Source organism: Dermacentor albipictus, chromosome 5 (assembly GCF_038994185.2).
Source record: "Dermacentor albipictus isolate Rhodes 1998 colony chromosome 5, USDA_Dalb.pri_finalv2, whole genome shotgun sequence".
Classification (NCBI taxonomy): domain Eukaryota; kingdom Metazoa; phylum Arthropoda; class Arachnida; order Ixodida; family Ixodidae; genus Dermacentor; species Dermacentor albipictus.
In genome coordinates this window covers 9,950,545-9,968,462 of record NC_091825.1, presented here as the reverse complement: position 1 = coordinate 9,968,462, position 17,918 = coordinate 9,950,545, and the positions used below count along the sequence as shown (strand labels likewise).

At 43.2% G+C, this 17,918-nt stretch overlaps 3 protein-coding genes across 3 annotated transcripts in view; 2 read left to right on the top strand and 1 right to left on the bottom strand.

Annotated features, from left to right (window-relative positions):
- The window catches only part of Galphai (G protein alpha i subunit), a 185,697-nt gene that overhangs the window by 70,354 nt on the left and 97,425 nt on the right, over positions 1 to 17,918 (top strand). Inside the window, exon 3 of the mRNA XM_065451579.2 lies at positions 9,227 to 9,368. Coding sequence (XP_065307651.1) covers positions 9,227 to 9,368 — 142 coding nt within the window. The remainder of the gene's footprint in view (positions 1 to 9,226; positions 9,369 to 17,918) is intronic.
- Positions 273 to 1,241, top strand: LOC139060389 (uncharacterized). Its single transcript, XM_070539492.1, has one exon. It carries the CDS (start codon positions 321 to 323, stop codon positions 1,164 to 1,166), a length of 846 nt encoding a protein of 281 aa, XP_070395593.1. The 5' UTR covers positions 273 to 320; the 3' UTR covers positions 1,167 to 1,241.
- Positions 1,380 to 7,113, bottom strand: LOC135917930 (uncharacterized). Its single transcript, XM_065451571.2, has 4 exons — positions 7,046 to 7,113; positions 4,404 to 4,425; positions 2,309 to 2,511; positions 1,380 to 1,875 (listed from the first exon to the last, which is right to left on the bottom strand). Exons 1-4 carry the CDS (start codon positions 7,111 to 7,113, stop codon positions 1,380 to 1,382), a joined length of 789 nt encoding a protein of 262 aa, XP_065307643.1.

Here is a 17,918-nt window from a genome sequence, read left to right as displayed (position 1 = left end):
AACTGGAAAGCGACTTAGAAGGTAGGATCGAAGAGGTGAAGTCTGCGAAAGCAAATGCAGAGCGAGTGCCTGAGCTCGAGACGCAGCTCTCTCTGCTTCAAGTGCGTACACAACAACTGGAGAGCGACTTGGAAATTAGAACGAAAGAGGTGAAGTCAGCAAAAGATGTGCTTTATAAAGCTCAAAGAGAGTATGAAATACTTAATATGGAAAACAAAAAGCTTGATCGGCATAAAAGCAGGCAATTTTCTGTCGAATGCTTTAAGGACAGCCCTGAGGACATTAGTTTCTATACTGGGCTTTCAAACTTTGAATCATTCATGTGCTTCTTCCGTTTGATAAACCCCGGTGAGTGTGTGGAAAATATAAAAGTATGGTCTAGGAGCTATTCAAGTTCATCAAGTAATGCAGGGAGGCCGCACATGCTGACGGCTAAGGACCAGCTTTTTCTTGTTCTCGTCAGGTTGCGCCTTGGGCTTTTCGAAAGGGACCTTGCCTACAGGTTCAGGGTGTCCATTGCTAGAGTATCCAGAATATGTACCACATGGATCAGCTTTATTTATTTGCAGGTTGGCCAGATGGACCTTTGGCTAAGCAGAGACAAGGTTGACAAGGCTATGCCAACCATTTTTAAAGAGCGATACCCATCAACAAGAGCCATTATCGACGCGACAGAAGTGAGATGCGAAGTTCCAAGCTCTCTGGTCCTTCAGTCGGCGACCTACTCAACCTACAAGTCAACTAATACAATGAAGGGTTTTGTTGTCATTTCACCTGATGGAACGATCATGTTTCTGTCAAAATTATTTACAGGGTCGGTGTCAGACAAAGAGCTCGTAGAAAAAAGCGGGTTTTTAAAACTCGAGTTTGAGCCTGGCGACTCGGTAATGGCCGACAAGGGCTTTAAGGTACAGGACCTGCTCAGTGCAAAAGGAGTTGCGTTGAACATACCCCCTTTCCTTCGGAGACAGCACTTTACTGAAGAAGTTAGACAAACAGAGGACATTGCAAGTCTCAGAATACATGTCGAGCGGCGCATTCAACGTATTAAGGCATTTCATATTTTCGACAGGCCCATCCCACTGTCAATTGCACCGATCATTAATGAAATTTGGGCATTGTGTGCATTCTTAAGCAATCTTCAAAGTCCTTTAATAGCAACCTAGGATCTGCAGCAGCAACAATCTTGCTGCAGTGATGTGCAAGGTGTCAGTTCAGTACTACATAACCTTCGCAGTGACTGCCAAGCTAGCATGGCCAAAGCAATGAGCACATGGCTTTAGTACTCGTTACAAGAAAAGGATACAAGGCACTGTCAATAGTATCACAACTTTATTAATAAATACAAAAATGCTCATTCATTTCGTAATATCTTGAATTCAACATCCACTGTTCGTACTGCATGTTTTTGCCAAGTACGGCAGAAGTGTGGAAAAATAAAAGCTGTCCAACCTATTTTTGCATTTCTGCCATTCACTTTCAATGAATCGAATTCTTTCGACAACCAGAAACTGTGGAGCATACATGACAAAGTCAGCCCAAGTAAGCCCTGAAAGGGCCATCTGTCCAAGCACCTGGTAATAGTAATGGTGGGTGCGGTTTAGCCTGTACGTGCCGTGGCTATCTTTCACAAGGCACGAGCCATGAGTACTTGGTATTTCCAAGTCTTTCATTGAATATGGGCACTTAACTTCGACAATACCATGAGGATTCGGTTCCTCTGGGTCCCACACCACACGATCAGGCGATGCACCGAGCCATGGGCACATGGGATCCACAATAAGGCCGCAGTGGAAGGTCTGAATATTGTGCTGGAAGGTTCCGAGGGTTGTTTCATATTTTTGAACAGCCATGGCTTCGCTTGAAACTCCGTACCTGAAAAAGAAATACCATGATGCAAGTTCTGTCTTTTGCATTCTGTGATACTATCGACGTTAGGCAGTACATACGGTGTGTATACATATGCTAATATTGTAACGATGTTGAGGAGCACAGGTTAATAAAATGATATTTATTAAAGGCCAACCTGTACCCACGACTAAAAGCTTGATTGACAATAGTGTGCAAAGCTACTCCCATTTCCAAGGTTTTTGATCAATGTGTGACAACAGGTGCACATGTGTAATCTGCTAATAACATTCATTAGTGCCAGTCACTTGTAGCCACCGTGATTCACTGGAAGCAAGATTATCCATAGCAGATGTAAACAAGGAAGTGCCTCGCCTGTACACTTTGTCTTCTTGTGCTATAGTTTTCACTTTGTTGTGAACTAACTTGGCCAAGAAAATGTTTTTGGACCCGTACTTACTGGATGGCCCTGACTCTAGACATTTCTCGGTCTGCAGTGAGGTTCTGCAGGCCTTTCTCTGTCCAATTCTCACGTGTAACAGCAACACCAAAATTGGATGCAGTCAAGCGGTTTTTGCGAGCAGCTTTCCATGTCGCACTTTGGCTCTGCTGGCGAGAGGTCTGCTCAAGCTGGCGAGCTTCATCAACAGACAGCATGAGAGCCTGCATATAAGGGTGCAGCACATGTTAGAGTTAACACCCAGAAAGCGGACATAACAGAGTCAGCATAGTTTTGTAAACTAATAGAACTGTTTGGTTGCTAAGCAGAAGAAAGTGTTATGAAAATGTAGGTTAGTTAGCATAGGTAAGGTATATAGTGAGTAGCAAGAGCACACGTTGAAAAACACACGGGCACTACTTGGAAGTCGTGCACAATGTTATTGCATTTTCTGGCTTCATTCCATGCTACATGTATGCTATGAATAGGCTCTGCTCGCAAGAGGTCTGTTCAACCTGGTGAGCTACATCAACAGACGGCACACGAAAGCCTGCGTGTAAGGGTGCAGCACATGTTAGAGTTAACGCACAGAAAGACATAACCACAGTCAACATAACTTTGTAAATATTATGTTTGGTTGCTAATAAGCAAAAGCGTTATAAACGTGACGAAGTGGGTTAGTTAACACAAGTTATGCAGCACGTAGCAAGAGTATGCTACATAGGTCGAAGACAAAGAAGCGAAAGGTGTGCACAAGGTTCTCATGTTTCCTGTGCTTTATTCCATGCTAAATGCCGGCATGCTACATGCATGTATGTGCTTGCCTCGATTACAGCCTACTGCATTGGTGGCAGGCCCACGCACGACACAACAGTGTTTAAGGGTTCTGGAAAAAATGCTGGCTGCATGGGTGTCAACTTTGTAGTCACCCCAACCTGAATTTCTGGGCATAAATAGGTGGTGAAGTCATGTGGTACAAGTGGTTTCTGACTCCACAAGAGGCTGCCTTCACACGTCTCGCCAAACAAACTGTCGGCTTTCTTTAGCGTTGCAGACTGCCAGTGCTCCAGAAGTGGACTCGCAGTATGTGCAGCCATCCCTCTTGTGAACTGCTTCGCAGCTTTCTGAACATCATCTACACTCCTCGGTCTTTTCCTGGCTTCATAAAGACGCGATTGGAGCGGGTAAGAAAGACCGTCTGGCCGTGCGGCTCTCCAGTCAATTTCGTCGACGCTAGAAGCCGGTATTTTGTGCCCCCGGGGCCTCCTCCAGATTTGTGGCAGTTCCGTACATGACATTTCCGGTGGAGCCTCTGCATACCCGTTATCAAGAAGTAGCACAAGGACTTTCAACAGTCCCATGACATGGTGACATGTGCCGTTTTCTCTAGCAGCGCACTCGCATGTACACTCTTTCACAAAACCATCGTGCGTCAGCAGGGCGGTCACGGCATATGGTGTTGCTGTCTTCTTTTTGCTCCTGAAGCACTTAGCACGTACGCGCACGAGCGTGGAATCACTGCATCGAAGTAAGAAGTACAAGTTAACTTCTGCTGGCGCCAGCATAAACGCATTCATTACAGCTGTCATATCGGGCGACACGTTATCCTTCTGCACGGCAACATATCACTTCGCAAACGCATGTGAATCAGCCTGTGTGCCTTATGAACGGTCGTTGTATCGTTTAACAACAAAAACGCTAGCAAGCAAGCGAAAAGAAAATGATAGCGAGGATACTTACTGCGTTGTGAATGAACGTGTTTCAATCGTCGAGCATTGGACGTAGCTTTCTGCGACGAACTTGTGGCTGCGTAGTGCATTGCGGTTCCCGACGCTTCTCGACGTGCGATACGCCTCTATTTTGCTTATATCAAGGCTTTTCGGTATGACAGCGAGGCTCTTGGACCACGACATGCTACTGCTGTGCGTCAACCTAGCGACCAGCGAATACACCGCACCACTCGCACTGACCAACTAATGGCGGACAACTCATAGAGTAACAGCACGTGGAGCCTCCTGTGTCAATGTTGCCAGACTGAATTAGGAAAAGGGTCTATTGTATCGCTGTTCTCCAAAAAATCGGCGACAAGATTGGCTGCCCTGTGGCACCATCTGACATTGACATTGTTCACCGCGTCCCTGCGAAGAAGGATAAACATATAATTGCACGCTTCTGTGCCCACACTAAGAAGACTGATTTCATAAATAAGGCCCGAAAAGCACGACTAAACACTACTACTCTAGGCTTCCCTCCATCTGCAGAGGTGAAGGTCTTTATTAACGACCACTTAACACCAGACAACAAACGTCTGTTTGCTCAAGCCCTCGAACTAAAAAAGCAGCACAACTGGAAATTCCTATGGACGGACAACTGCTGCATCAAAGCACGAAAGACAGAAGGAGGCCGCGTGTACGTTATTTCTAGCACACGCGACCTTTCGCTAATCGCCTCGTAGCTGCCCAAGCCTTCCGTTTTTACATCTAATCAAATAAATATTCCAAACAATGTATTTTTCTTCAGAAGAACTAAAACGTTCACTAAATAACAGCAGGCTCACCCATAAATCCCTGATACACTTCAACATACGTAGCCTCTCAAAGAACTATGATAACATGATAGATTTCTTTTCTAATCTAAATAACCCTTTCACTATCATTTGCCTCTCAGAAGTATGGCTGACAAACGCTGATAGCAAGCTATTTGGTATACGCGGATACACAATGGAAGTATGTGTCCGTAAGGATGTTCGGTATGGTGGTTCAGCAATTCTTGTCCAAGATAACCATCCATATCACCGTCGCCATGATCTATCTTTCTCTTGCCCTAACGTTGAATCTGTATTTTTGGAATCGATAAAACTTTTCTTTCAGCTAACACTAGAAACACAATAATTGGATCAGTATACCATTCTCCATCATCTTGCTCTGCAAACTTTTGTTCTCAACTAGATGCTATCTTGAACATCATTGCAAACGAAAACAAAAATGTTGTCATCCTCGGTGACATAAACATAGATATTACTAACCCCAATGATAGTCATTGCTCTAATTATACCAACTGCTATGCGGGATATGGCCTAGATTCATTAATAACCGTACCCACAAGATGTCCTCCGTCCGGATCTCACACTTTAATAGATCATGTATTATCAAACTTACACCTAGAGCATTGTGCTTGCATAGTCACTGTTCCCATAAGACCACTATCCCATATTCGTTCTATTAAAGTCTATTAACACACCATACCAACGAAACATAAAAACGGCAAACTTTCACACCACTAAGTTCATTAGTCAAATTGCTGAAATAGACTGGAACCCGATTCTTTCTATAACAGACCCAATCCTAGCATTCGAACAATTTAACAACAAAGTTAAAAGCGTGTACTCGGAGTGTACTAACCTAACACAACATACTCTCTGGTTCTCTGCCCCTAGAAACCCATGGATAACGGGATCCCTCTTAAAAAGTATTAAAAAACGTGATAACCTCCACAAAAAATTAAAACGCCAACCTTTTAATGTAACTTTAAAGTCAAGGTACATAACTTATTCTAACACACTTACCAGACTCTTGAAAGAAGCCAAGCGTTCCTACTTCAAGACAATGGTTGTTAAACACACAAATAACACCCGGAAAACCTGGGATACCTGGGATAGGTCATTTCTTCATCTGTCTTCACCAAACCACGCACTGAACCAACTTAATACAGGAACAAGGGTAGTAGTGGAAGCCACTGACATCGCAAATGAATTCAATAGTTTTTTCTGTCCTACACATGATCATTCACTAGACAGTATACCACAGCCAGTACTCATGCAAACTCCTTATTCATTTTACTTGTTCCCTACATCACCCAAAGAAGTATCTGATTCAATCGCTAGTTTACGAACTACAGGTCCCGGCCTTGATAATTTACACCCTTCTAAAATCAAATTAGTATCATCCCATATCGCCGATGTACTCGCACACATTGTTAACTGCATGTTCATAACAGGCGTTTTCCCCGATGAATTAAAACACGGTAAAATAACTCCCATATTAAAAAAAGGTAACAAAGAATTAATTTCAAACTACCGTCCTATCTGTATGCTATCTTTTTTTAGCAAAGTCATTGAGAAACTACTCGTAACCCGCTTAACAAACTACTTTCACAAATTTAATCTTTTCTCGCCTGAACAACACGGGTTTCGTAAAGGTTATTCGACTGAAACAGCTATAACATCTTTCACTGACAAAATAAAACATGCCCTTGACAACTCCCATATTTTTGGTTCAGTTTTCATTGACTTCAATAAAGCGTTTGACACCATCTGTCATAACATCCTTTCTTACAAGTTAGAAGCTCTGGGCATTCGTGGCCCAGCTCTTACGCTCATCCGCAGTTATTTGACTAACAGAACTCAAGTTGTAAATTTCGGAGGTTCACTTTCACGTACTAAACCAGTCACTAGGGGTGTCCCACAAGGCTCACTTTTAGGCCCTTTACTTTTCCTGGTGTACATTAATGATCTTCCTCACTGTTTAACCAGTACTTCATCTATTCTATATGCTGACGACACGACTATATTTACTCATAGCAAATGCGTAAATGCTGTAATAAAACGACTAAATTCTGACCTAAGCAACTTATCTGCGTGGTGCACAAGTAACAAACTTCACATCAACCCTTCGAAAACTCAGTTTATGCTTTTTCATACACATAAACGCGTCATCGCACCTGCGCCACCACTCGTCTTACAAACTCATGTTCTCTCACCTGCACATGAAGTTGTCTTCCTTGGCGTCAAACTTGATCCCCAACTTAAATTTAACGCATGCTGACATGGTCTCAAAAAAAAATTGCCTTTGGAATAAGAGTACTAATCCTAACGCGCTCGTATTTTCCACAAAACGTTAGAACTTCACTTTATTACGCATTTATTCACTGTCACTTGCAATACTGCCTCTCAGTTTGGAGAAACACATATTGCTCGCACATAATACATCTACAGCATTTACAAAATCAAGCCTCGAGGATCATTACTTTCTCCAGTTACATGTCACATGCAGTACCAATTTTCAGTTCCTTAAAAATACTACCATTACGTTACATGCTCTAGCTCAAATTGGTTTTACTAATATACCGCACACTAAATCATGAAATAATTTTAGATGCATTTAATAACTCTGCTCTTGCCAACACTAACAATACGAGATTTTCCTCTAACAACAATTTTTTACTCCCTCGAATAAACACTAATTATGGAATGTTTACTTCCCTTTTTACGGCCATTAAATACTGGAACAAACTACCACCCCATATTAAAGCCTGCCGCACAACATTAACATTCAGGAGAGAGACGAAGAAATATTTACTAACGACACTACTGGCTACTGATTCATTACTATAAGTATATATTGTGTACAGATCTATTTCCCAGTTTTCAATGATTCTGTACTTACCTATTGTATCGACAGCCTTTATTATTGGTTATTCTTTATCTTCCTTTGTCTTCTTTTTAATCCTTTCTTAGACATTTCAAATTTTTTGTCGCATAGCCTATATAACATTTGTACTTTGCGTATTGTAAGCACATATTTATTTTTAATTATCTGTTGCAATAACCCCGTGTTCTTTGACATGTGTCATTCCTGTGTTTCATTAACGTGTCAATTACCACATATTTATTTATTCATACGCTGTATCTGTTTCATTTGCTGTGTTTTGAACTTCAATTATTTAAGCAACTTTTTGTATCTGTTTATTTCTTTTTTCATTAACTTCGTGTTTTCTGATGTCTGTCTTTGCTATGTTGCCAAAATGTATTAATTCATGCAATGTTAAATTACTAATAGGAGGTCCCCTTGACAGTTCTTGTAACTCCGGGACCTCCTTCTGTACTAATGATGAATGATGAAAAAAATAAATAAACGACCCAAAATATGGATGAAGTTATGCCCTGAAAGATTTTTGACATTGCAATGTTTGGGCACCAGTTAAAACATATGGCTCTGATTTTATTAGACTTCATGGAATTCAACCGACACTTGTGAGCGTTGATCAAATAAATCTGTCCGATCTCAAGAACTTTTTTCATTTACACATTGACATGAATCGGCATGAATCGGCGACTATGGTTGTTTCTTCGTAATGACACCAGACCCGATGAATTTTTGTTGCAATGTGCACTAATGCTCTGGTGCAGTACTGAAAAGCCATTCGTCGTCAAACTATTCTCACTCTCTTCTGGTTTACCAGTACCCAAAGTTGCTGTGGTTGGTGTGATGTGGGCACGGCAAGCCCCACTGGCAGCAGCAACCCGGCTGTTTGCCTGGTTGCCACTGCAGTTCGATAAATCAGTCGGCCTTAATCCTTGCAGTCACGTGCTGGGCCCCTGCCGACACACGAAAATATTTGTTCGTCAGATGTTGGGAAGGGCTCGACACGTGTGCATGTACTTTTTTCTTTTCTGGCAGCACTTTTCAAGCATACGATTGAGAGCTGCATTTTATCAACATACATAAAGAAATTGGTGCACACATTTTGTGGTGCAAAGCACTGAAGAAATGGCAGTGTCTCTTTTTTTTTTCTGGGCATTTTATGGAAAGAACTCGTGTGAGTTTAGCGAATGTGAAGATGATCTTATCTTAGTGCTGACGATCTCTGGCCCGCTTTTGGACAACTGCCAAATATTCTCGGACGAGAGTCCCGAAGGAGAAAGTGACAATGAGGACCCTAGTTAGTCATTTCTGTACTGATCAACCACAGTGTGATGGCAACTGAAAAACTGTGCACCATACAAGAGCCTTGGGAATACGGGAAGTTTTGCTAAATACTGCACATTTGTTTTCACCGTGCACTTGCCGCTGCATGTTGTTCCCGAGCGGAATGAGTTCAAAAGGGGGGTCAGTGACCCTGGCCAAGTGGCTCAGATTGGTGGCCTCCTCCTCCTCGCAGGATAATCCACGAGTCTGGCTACACGGCGGACGAGTGCAAGCTCTACCGGCCCGTAGTTCACAGCAACACTATCCAGAGCCTGCTGGCCATCATCCGTGCCATGGGGCAGCTCAAGATCGACTTCAAGGACCCCAGTCGAGCGGTGAGCAAACACTGGCTCACAATGACTGCTTGTCTTTGTCAAAGAAACCTAATCGGGGTTGGCATTTGTGGGTTTCTTGCAAGCTGCTAAATGAGACTTCAATAAATAGAAAAGGACCCACAATGCCCATAGCAGAGTTTACTATTATTTTTAAATAAGCTGTGTTGACTAGATAATAATGTGTTCTTGAGTTGCACCTTTACAATTTGTAGAGATCCCTGATCCCACAGGGCTCAACCTAATTAGGTGCACGGCAAAATACCTCGAAATCATTAAATGCTCATTCCATGGAGAACTCACTGGAGGCAGGAAAATACGGGGAGTGCGAATGGCTACTCCACTGTGTCAGTTTTGCAGCTTGTGTATGCTGTGAATAATGAGCATCTGGGAAATTGCTTCTTTTTTTATTAAAATGTGACAATTGTGCTGCGAGATTTTAACAAGTCGAGGAAAGAGTAGATTTTTAAATGATATGGAATTAGAGAAAATAAGAATAGCTGGTAAAATAAAGGTTTTGTAAGACGAGTTCATTAAAGGGCCTCTCACCAGGTTTGGCCATCTTGAGCTGACAAGCTCCGTGCATGCAATGCACGCTAACGGTCGTGTCTGATATGTATTGCATCGCTATGTGCTGTAGAAAGAGCCTAAATTTCAAACCAAACGCCCTTTGCCCTTATCCTCGTGGCCGCCCACGCCCACGCTGCCAGCCGGAGAGTCGGTGCATATTGCACAAGTGCGCCTACGTACATGGCAGTGCTGTGACGCTGCTCTTAGTGGCAAATGATCTCAAGAATTATTCAAGGCAACACCTGTTATTTGCGTAATCAGTTGCTTCAATAGACAGTAAAAGTTTAGAGAAATAATAAAACACACAAGCCAAATGTCTGCGTGCATTTGTTTTACTTCGCGCCACAGCGCAAGAGATGTAGTTCTATTTCCTCTGCTTGTTCCTTGTGCGTGCCTGCAGACAACGAAACTGTCATTTTCTACTGTGTTTTCCACGTGGTAACGACAAAATGGCCTGTCCAAATTTGAACGCTGAACAAATAACAAATGTAGTCACTAGAGTCCAGGAAGAACTTGGCAAATGGCCAAGAGTGAGAATACATTGAGCTTCTTAGTGTAATAACGACAGAAATACGGAAAGAGAAACAACATGTTCGTTGGAAAGAAAAAAACGCGAGAAGCTGGTGGAACAGGGAGATACGAGAAGCGATCGGCGAACGACAGAAAGCATCCCAAGAGCACCGGCAGGCAAGTTGCCGCAGAATGAACTAGCCAGTAAATGGGAAATATAGTGGGAGAAAAGGTCTATGTTTCAAATACTTGTGCAAGCAAAGATAAAAGGTGACAGTGAACGAATGTTGTCAGAAATACGTGAGAAAAAGAAGACTGTACCTAGAATATTTTGGAACCACATAAAATTATTAGGTAGGAAGTCAACAATACAACAACATACCCTAGTGGAAGATGGAAACAAACTGGAAGGGGAAGCGGCAATGAATTGCATCCGAAAAATAACAGCCGAATCTTTCCCAGGCAATGATGTGGTGGTATTTGAAGAAAAAAAGAGCATGAAAGAGACCCAGGTGGGAAAAGGAGCTGATGCTGACAAATTTCAACTAGAAGAAAGCCGAAGAGAAAATTCCTAAGCACACAGCCACAGGGCTAGACGAGGTTCTCGTTAGGCTGAATAATGAACTGGGCCAAAAAGTAAGGAAGCTGTGGTGAAAGCAGTGGAAAAAACTTTAAAAGATAGACGAATACCAGACAGTTGGTGACAAAAGTAGAATGAATTTAATTTATATAGGCAAGGGGGAGAAAGATAGAATTCACTCGTATAAGCCGTTGACCATTACATCGGTATTATACAGGCTAGCAATGCAGGTAATCAAGTTGAAGCTGCAAGCATGGGCAGAGAATTATGGCATTTTGGGAGAACTTCAGAATGGCTTCAGAATAGGTAGGCGTTTGGATGATAACTTATTTGTACTTACTCAGTGTATTGAAATATCAAAAGTAGAAAGCAGACTGCTATATGTGGCCTTTTTAGACATTACAGGAGCCTATGACAACATAGACCGCAACATATTGTGGATTATTCTGGAAGGGGAAGGCTTAGGTGACGATCGTCAACAGCTTTTGAGAGAGATTTACCTAGAAAATACCGTTTGTATTGAATGGAAAGGGATGAGTAGTGAGGAGAAAGTTAATATCAACAAGGGACTAGGCAGGTGTGCCCTTTATCCCCATTGCTGTTTATGATGTACATGGTGAGGATGGAGAGGGCGCTAGAACGAAGTAATATTGGGTTTAATCTCTCATACAAACGGGCAGGTACAGTAGTGGAGCAGCAGCTTCCAGGTTCATTTTATGGGGACGACATTGTATTGCTAGCTCACAAGCAAAGGGATTTGCAACGTCTGGCTAATATCTCTGACAGGAAGGCTACAATTTAGGTTTGAAATTTAGTGTTAGAAAATCGGGTGTTATCGTATTCGAAGAGAACAATGGCAGTACAGGACCAGGAAATGCCTCGGGTAAGAGAATATAAATACCTTGGTATATGGATAAACGAAGGCAATAGATATATGGAAACACGGGAAAAAAAACTAACAGTGAAGGGGAAGAGAAAGGCAGCCACAATGAAGCACAGAGCGCTATGGAGATACAATGGGTACGAGGTCCTCCGAGGTATGTGGAAAGGTGTGATGGTTCCAGGACTTACTTTTGGAAATGCGTTTGTGTGCTTGAAATCAGGGGTACAATCAGGGCTCGATAGGAACCAAAGGTCAGTGGGACGCCTCGCATTGGGTGCTCATGGGAAGACTACAAATGAAGCTGTGCAGGGTGATATGTGCTGGACTAGTTTTGAAGTGAGGGAAGCTCGCAGTAAAATTGATGAACGACTGAGGAATATGGAAGAAAGTAAATGGGCTGTGAGAGTGTTGAGGTATCTGTACAGGAAAAACATTGATTCACAGTGGAGGAAAAGAACCAGGAAGCTTACCAGCAAGTATGCGGCCTGTAGGGTGAGCAACAAAGAACGTCATGCGGAAAGTCGGAGAGGCTGAAATAATCTCATGGGTGGCGGCAATGGAGGAAAAAACTAAATTGGGAAAGAAACAATTTATGATAACTCAAAGGGAAGCTCATCACTTTTCGAAGCGAGATCGGCATGCCTTAGAACACGCACCTATAAAGCGAGATATAAGAAGGAAGAAGCATGTGCTTGCTGCGGTAAAGCTAGGGAAACGATGGAGCATGTTTTAGTAGAATGTGACGACGTCAGCCCTGCAGTCGATTTAGGCACCAGTGGCCTCCTTTGAGGCCCTTGGGTTCAGCGAGAGCAGTGGAAAAGTAAACATGTCCACAATAGAGATTAGTAAGACATGATTGGAAGATTGGTGGAAGAAAAGTAGGGAAACAACAAAAGATGGAGACGTACAAAAGTAAAGTTCGCAAAAGGGGATCAGAAAATTTGGTTGTGGAAGTTCATAGGGCTTTTTTTTTTATTATTGTTTAACCTAGGCAGTGTACTAGCAAGAACTTGGTGGCGCAACCCACTGCCCCGTTCCAAGGGGGATGCTCATAACTTCCATCCATCCATCGTATAACATAAGTCTTCTATGTGGCCTGGTGAGGGGCCCTTTAACTTGAGATTTGATTACGTTATGTTGAGCGCTAACAGTAAGGTGTGTACGTGTTCAAATACATACCACTTTTTTCACCCCACTACAAATCTGTGTCAGTATTTTTTCCAAGTAGTGCCCACAACACTAGTTTGGTTTAATCATTAGGGTGTGGTAGTCTTCCTCAAGAATTCCACTCGCTGGAGTGGCAGGCCTCCCTCCTTTGATTCCACCGGTTGCTCTAGCTACAATAAATTTTTGCTTGTAAAAATGCAGCTAGCAACAGCTCCCAAAAGTTGATTTCCTGCTTCAGAGTGTGGTTATGGCTGCTCCAAAAGGTGCTTCAAAATGGCTTAGGCCAATCACATTATGAAAGAACATTAAAAAAAGTTTTTGCATACTTGGCAGCTCTCCTGAATATTCTGTGGAGTTTACAAATTTGGGATTCTTTCCTGCTTGCAAAAAAGCTTAAGCTTATCGGTCTCCAAACCATCATTTGGAAGTCTGGTGGTGAAAGGATGCCACAGGGGTTCTTACTTGACTAAAGTTTTGCAAACAAATTGCTGAAGCACTTGAAATTACAACTGCTGTGCTGCTGAAGAAGTGACTGTGGTCTAAAAACTATGTGTTGCTTGTAAATCTCTACTCTTCTGAGTTTGCTGCTGTTGCGTGCTTTGTATAAAGTTAAATCATCTTTAGTAAAGGGCATGTGTACAGTAGAATGTCAATTTAACAATACCTCAAGGTACTGGAGAAATAATTTTTACTGAAGAGCACTTTTCTTTACTGAGAAAAATGTGTAGCAGTGCTGCACAGCGGGCATGTCATCACCCTCTTAACACTTGTAAGGGGGGACGCGGGGATCAACTCCGGAAAAACGACCCAAAAATCACTTTTTAGAAAGTTTCAGATTTCGAATCTTTGACCCCTTTTCTATAAGTTTTCCAAGTATTTCCGCTGAAAATGACTGCTAAGTACCATAGATAAATATATACATAAGGCAATACAGCGAAAATTTCGTGACAATCGGTGGAAAAGTCGCGGTTTTCGAGCGTCCCTAGCTCCGGAACGGCAGTACACGGCGCGGCCATGCTGGTACCGTTGAAAAGCGCGCCTCTTCGCCTTTTGACTCCTCTCTTTCATTTCCTGATAGAGAGAAGAGCAAGCATAAAAAAGCAAAAAGTCTGAAGGTCACGGCCGCCGATTGGCTTGCTCCGTCACGTGCGTTCTATGAGCCACCCCATTGGCCGGGTCTGGAAGCTGCTGCGGCGTCTGCTTCTCCCGTTTCTTCGCGCGCTGGCTGCTGCCCCTTTGTTTACGTGTTGGATATTCGAGGTACGCCGCCGCTTCATCGCTTTAATCAGATTTGAGTTTTCTATTTCATTTTGTGGTTTCGCGCATGACTTGGCGGACGTGGACGACGAAATACGCGACCAAGCGCCGCTTCGGCAGCCGCAAGCGCAAGCCGCCGAACATCCGATGGATAAGTAGTCCTAGCAGAGTTGCGTCCGCGCGCAAGCTTAGACTGTCGACGCATTGCCGGGCAATTTGCAGGCTGTTGCAGCCTTGAGTTCCAGTGGTGATGATACCGAACTAATAACCGCCTTTTTCGATGCTTCCGGGCCTGCAACGCCCTGTAAATGCTCCGCGACGTACCCCGATTGTGCCACCGCCGTCACCGAGATGAACGACGAAAGTGCGGTCCAAGCGCGTGCGTCTGCGGCCGTGAAGACGAACCGTGCATCAGCAACGGTCGCACCATGCAGTCGCATCTTGAGTCACAATTCATCTTGTCGGAGGTGTTGAATATGACCGCCGCCACTGTCCGCGCGTCACTTCGTTCTGTGCCGGCAACCGAACGGAAGATAGGGTTTACGGCTGGAGGAGCATGCTCGATGGCGACGGACTCAAGCGAGTCGAGCAGCTGAGAAAGATGCCTTGCGCAAGAAGAGGGCACAAAAAGCACATTAAAGCAAGCATAAAAGATCCTAGAAGCCAAGAGATCAATCTGACACCTGTACCTACAAGGCCGGTGGTTTCTAGTCGAATAAACATGGCCCAAAACTTCACACCTTTTTCTCAAAACTTTTTTCTACTACCAAGGTCAACTTGCAAAGCCAATATCTCAGCCACCGTTATGAATATTTTTACACCGTTTGTTTTGTTACACTCATTGTGCACCACTGCACACAGTGACATGTTTCGTATTCAAAATAGTTGCTTCAATAATTTACCTTTTGTTTTCACAGTCGAGATTTTCATGCAACTGAAGTAGCTGCAAAAGAATGAAAATATAAAAAAATTCTGTTAGGCTAAAAAAATTACAGGAATGTCACTGTGTGGAGGATACATATATGAGTGCTATCAATGTTTGTTTGAACTCCTAGCACCAATATACAGGTGTGCAGGCATTTTGCAAAAATGAAAGCAGAACAATTTTGTGAACAAAAAAGTACTTCAGATATTGCAGCCATATTTTCACCATATTTTTCACAGTTTTGTTTGTGATATTATTAACATCTGTGCAAAATTTAATCAAAATCGGATGGTAAATAAAAAAGTTAGCTTTGATCCCCATATCCCCCCTTAGCATAATGTAGTGAATGTAGCTGCACTCAACAAAGACTGCCTGAAAGTTCGAATAATTAGTAGCATCGCCAGAACAGAGAGAGAGACTCGTCAAGTGCGTTGTGGCACGTGCATGCTATTACGCATGCACGTCATCCAGTGTGTCTGTATTTCAAGCATCTTTATGCTTTCACAAGATTGGTCAGTGTGCACACCAAATCTGCATCCCTTGTCGACTTCAACTAATGTCAATCGTGTTCCAATAACGAAATCATAATCAGATTTCTTTGCAGCAGTCATTTTTCAAGTAGTTTCCTCGCTTTATCTGCGCTGCATCCAAGCCTGGAGTTCTGTGGAGCTTCTTGATGAATCTGAGCGTCTAAAATTCGTAACAGCAGCCAGAAAAGTCACCCAAGACAATGTCACTTTTTAACACGCAGAGGAAAATGCTTGATGTGCAGCCACACAACCAACTGCTGGCACCTTTAGCTTGCCTGTGTCGTAGTTAAGTGATCAGCAACGATTAAGTTGACTAGGCTTGCTACTCTTGGCTTTGAGGAGGTGTTGGTGACTTATAAAGCAAGAATGTAGCTCTCTTTGCTAAACTTGGTCACGCTCCAAGATGCCACAAATAATCGCGTATGCTTGAAATATCGATCGGTAACTGCAGATGCTGTGCATTAAAGATGTAAATAATTTTGGGAACAAGTCTTTGCAACGGTTTTTCGGATGACTTTTTTCATAGAGGACAGGCATTACAAGAGTTTCACATTCTACTTCTTTTTCTGGACGAAAAAAATCCAGCATAATCAGTCTTGCAATGGATGCTGACGTTAATGCAATTAGCATTGAAGCAGTGCGGCACCACATGCTGTGTGGCCCCCGCTGCAACACGTGGGCAGCCGAGCTCCTCTGCACGTTCTGCACTGCTTAGTGACGCTGCCTTTGCATGACACGGGTTGGATTTCGCCAAGCATTGGAGAAATTCACTGTTGTCACGGTAGAGCGGGGCCCACATCCAGTGGCACACACCCAGTGTCCCAAGTCGGCCTCACATTCGGTGACTCAGGTTTGTCCAACAGTTGGTTTCGAACCCTGTCCCCTCGGCACAGCAATCTGATGTGACACTCGTTCGACCATGGACTGCCCAGTATTCCAGGTTGGCGAGAAAGTGGTTAGAGACAGCCCCTGTAAAGTGCACCAATTACCCTGAGAATGCCGATCCCATTAGGACCTTTAGCACTTGCACTGCCAGTTCTGCTTCTTGAAGGGTAACAGCCTCATTGTTTCCATTTACAGGGGGCTACGAAAGCCTTTGTTCCAGTTAACGAAATATTTATTGCATTAGAAAAGCTACTTAACCTAGCAATTAGAAGCTGATTTTCCATTCAGGTGGCAATTTTGTTTAAGTGGTATTTGCCGAGATTGTACTGTAATTCTCATAAGATGTGTGCTCGTGGTAAGCAAAGGATACACGTCCTATTCCTTCAGGCCACCCTCCATCCCATTTCCATTCGTTGGGCTATAGTAGAATTTTAAAAAATTTTATGGTTCACAGATTGGCATGTGTAATGTTGTGAGGGCATCACTGATTGAAAGATCGAGGCTCTATTACAGCAGCATTAAATTTGCATGCCCATTGTTAAAGGCTATGGCCTTCTTATTGAGTTCAAAGTTAACGGGCTTGCTTTATAGGTCTCGCTTAGTTATTCTAGAGCTGCAACTGGACGGCCAAGATGTTATGGCGCCTGGGTATGTGACTGTTCGCAAGAGGTTGTGCTTGCAAAATGAATGTTTTTTAATTGCGAAACCCATTCGAACAACTCTTTCAAGTGGTTGCTGGAGTTTCCCTAGATTTATTCGAATGGTGGACGTTAGCAAGTGTAGCAGTAAAGTAACTTATCATTTGTAATGAATTTTGGTATGCCATATGGATTGCAGCAGCTGAATAGTAGTACGAGTAGTACAAGAAGATATGGTGGTGCAGCAGTGTTTAACAGTACAAAGGTTGCGGGGACTCGCACGTGTCCCCTGATTTTGTCCTCGCATGGCTCTCGCGTCTCCTGTAATCCGGCTTCTCCGCATAGCTAAGCAGTATATTGCGAGAGATGGTGCAAGTGTTGCGCTGCCAACGCCCACCCAACAGCAGCACGGGTGAGACCCCACGAAGTCACATAATTGTCATCGCGTTGATGGCAACATGAACAAGCATGCGCCACAGAATTTTGTTCCTGTCACAAGTGCACTGAACACCTGAAAATTTGCGGCTAACAGGTGCATTGTAGTGCTAAGAAAATTGGTTTATCCATGCTGCATGAGCTGTCCTTTATTTACAACCTTAAATTCTGAA

Excerpts from the sequence above, each read along its gene's own strand:
- LOC139060389 (XM_070539492.1), top strand. The coding sequence starts at position 321 with ATGTGCTTCTTCCGTTTGATAAACCCCGGTGAGTGTGTGGAAAATATA.
- LOC135917930 (XM_065451571.2), bottom strand. The coding sequence starts at position 7,113 with ATGTCAGCATGCGTTAAATTTAAGTTGGGGATCAAGTTTGACGCCAAG. Across the intron at positions 4,426-7,045 it reads GAAGACAACTTCATGTGCAG|GGACGCGGTGAACAATGTCA; the intron begins GTGAGAGAACAT and ends CCTTCTTCGCAG. Across the intron at positions 1,876-2,308 it reads TCTAGAGTCAGGGCCATCCA|GTACGGAGTTTCAAGCGAAG; the intron begins GTAAGTACGGGT and ends TTTCTTTTTCAG.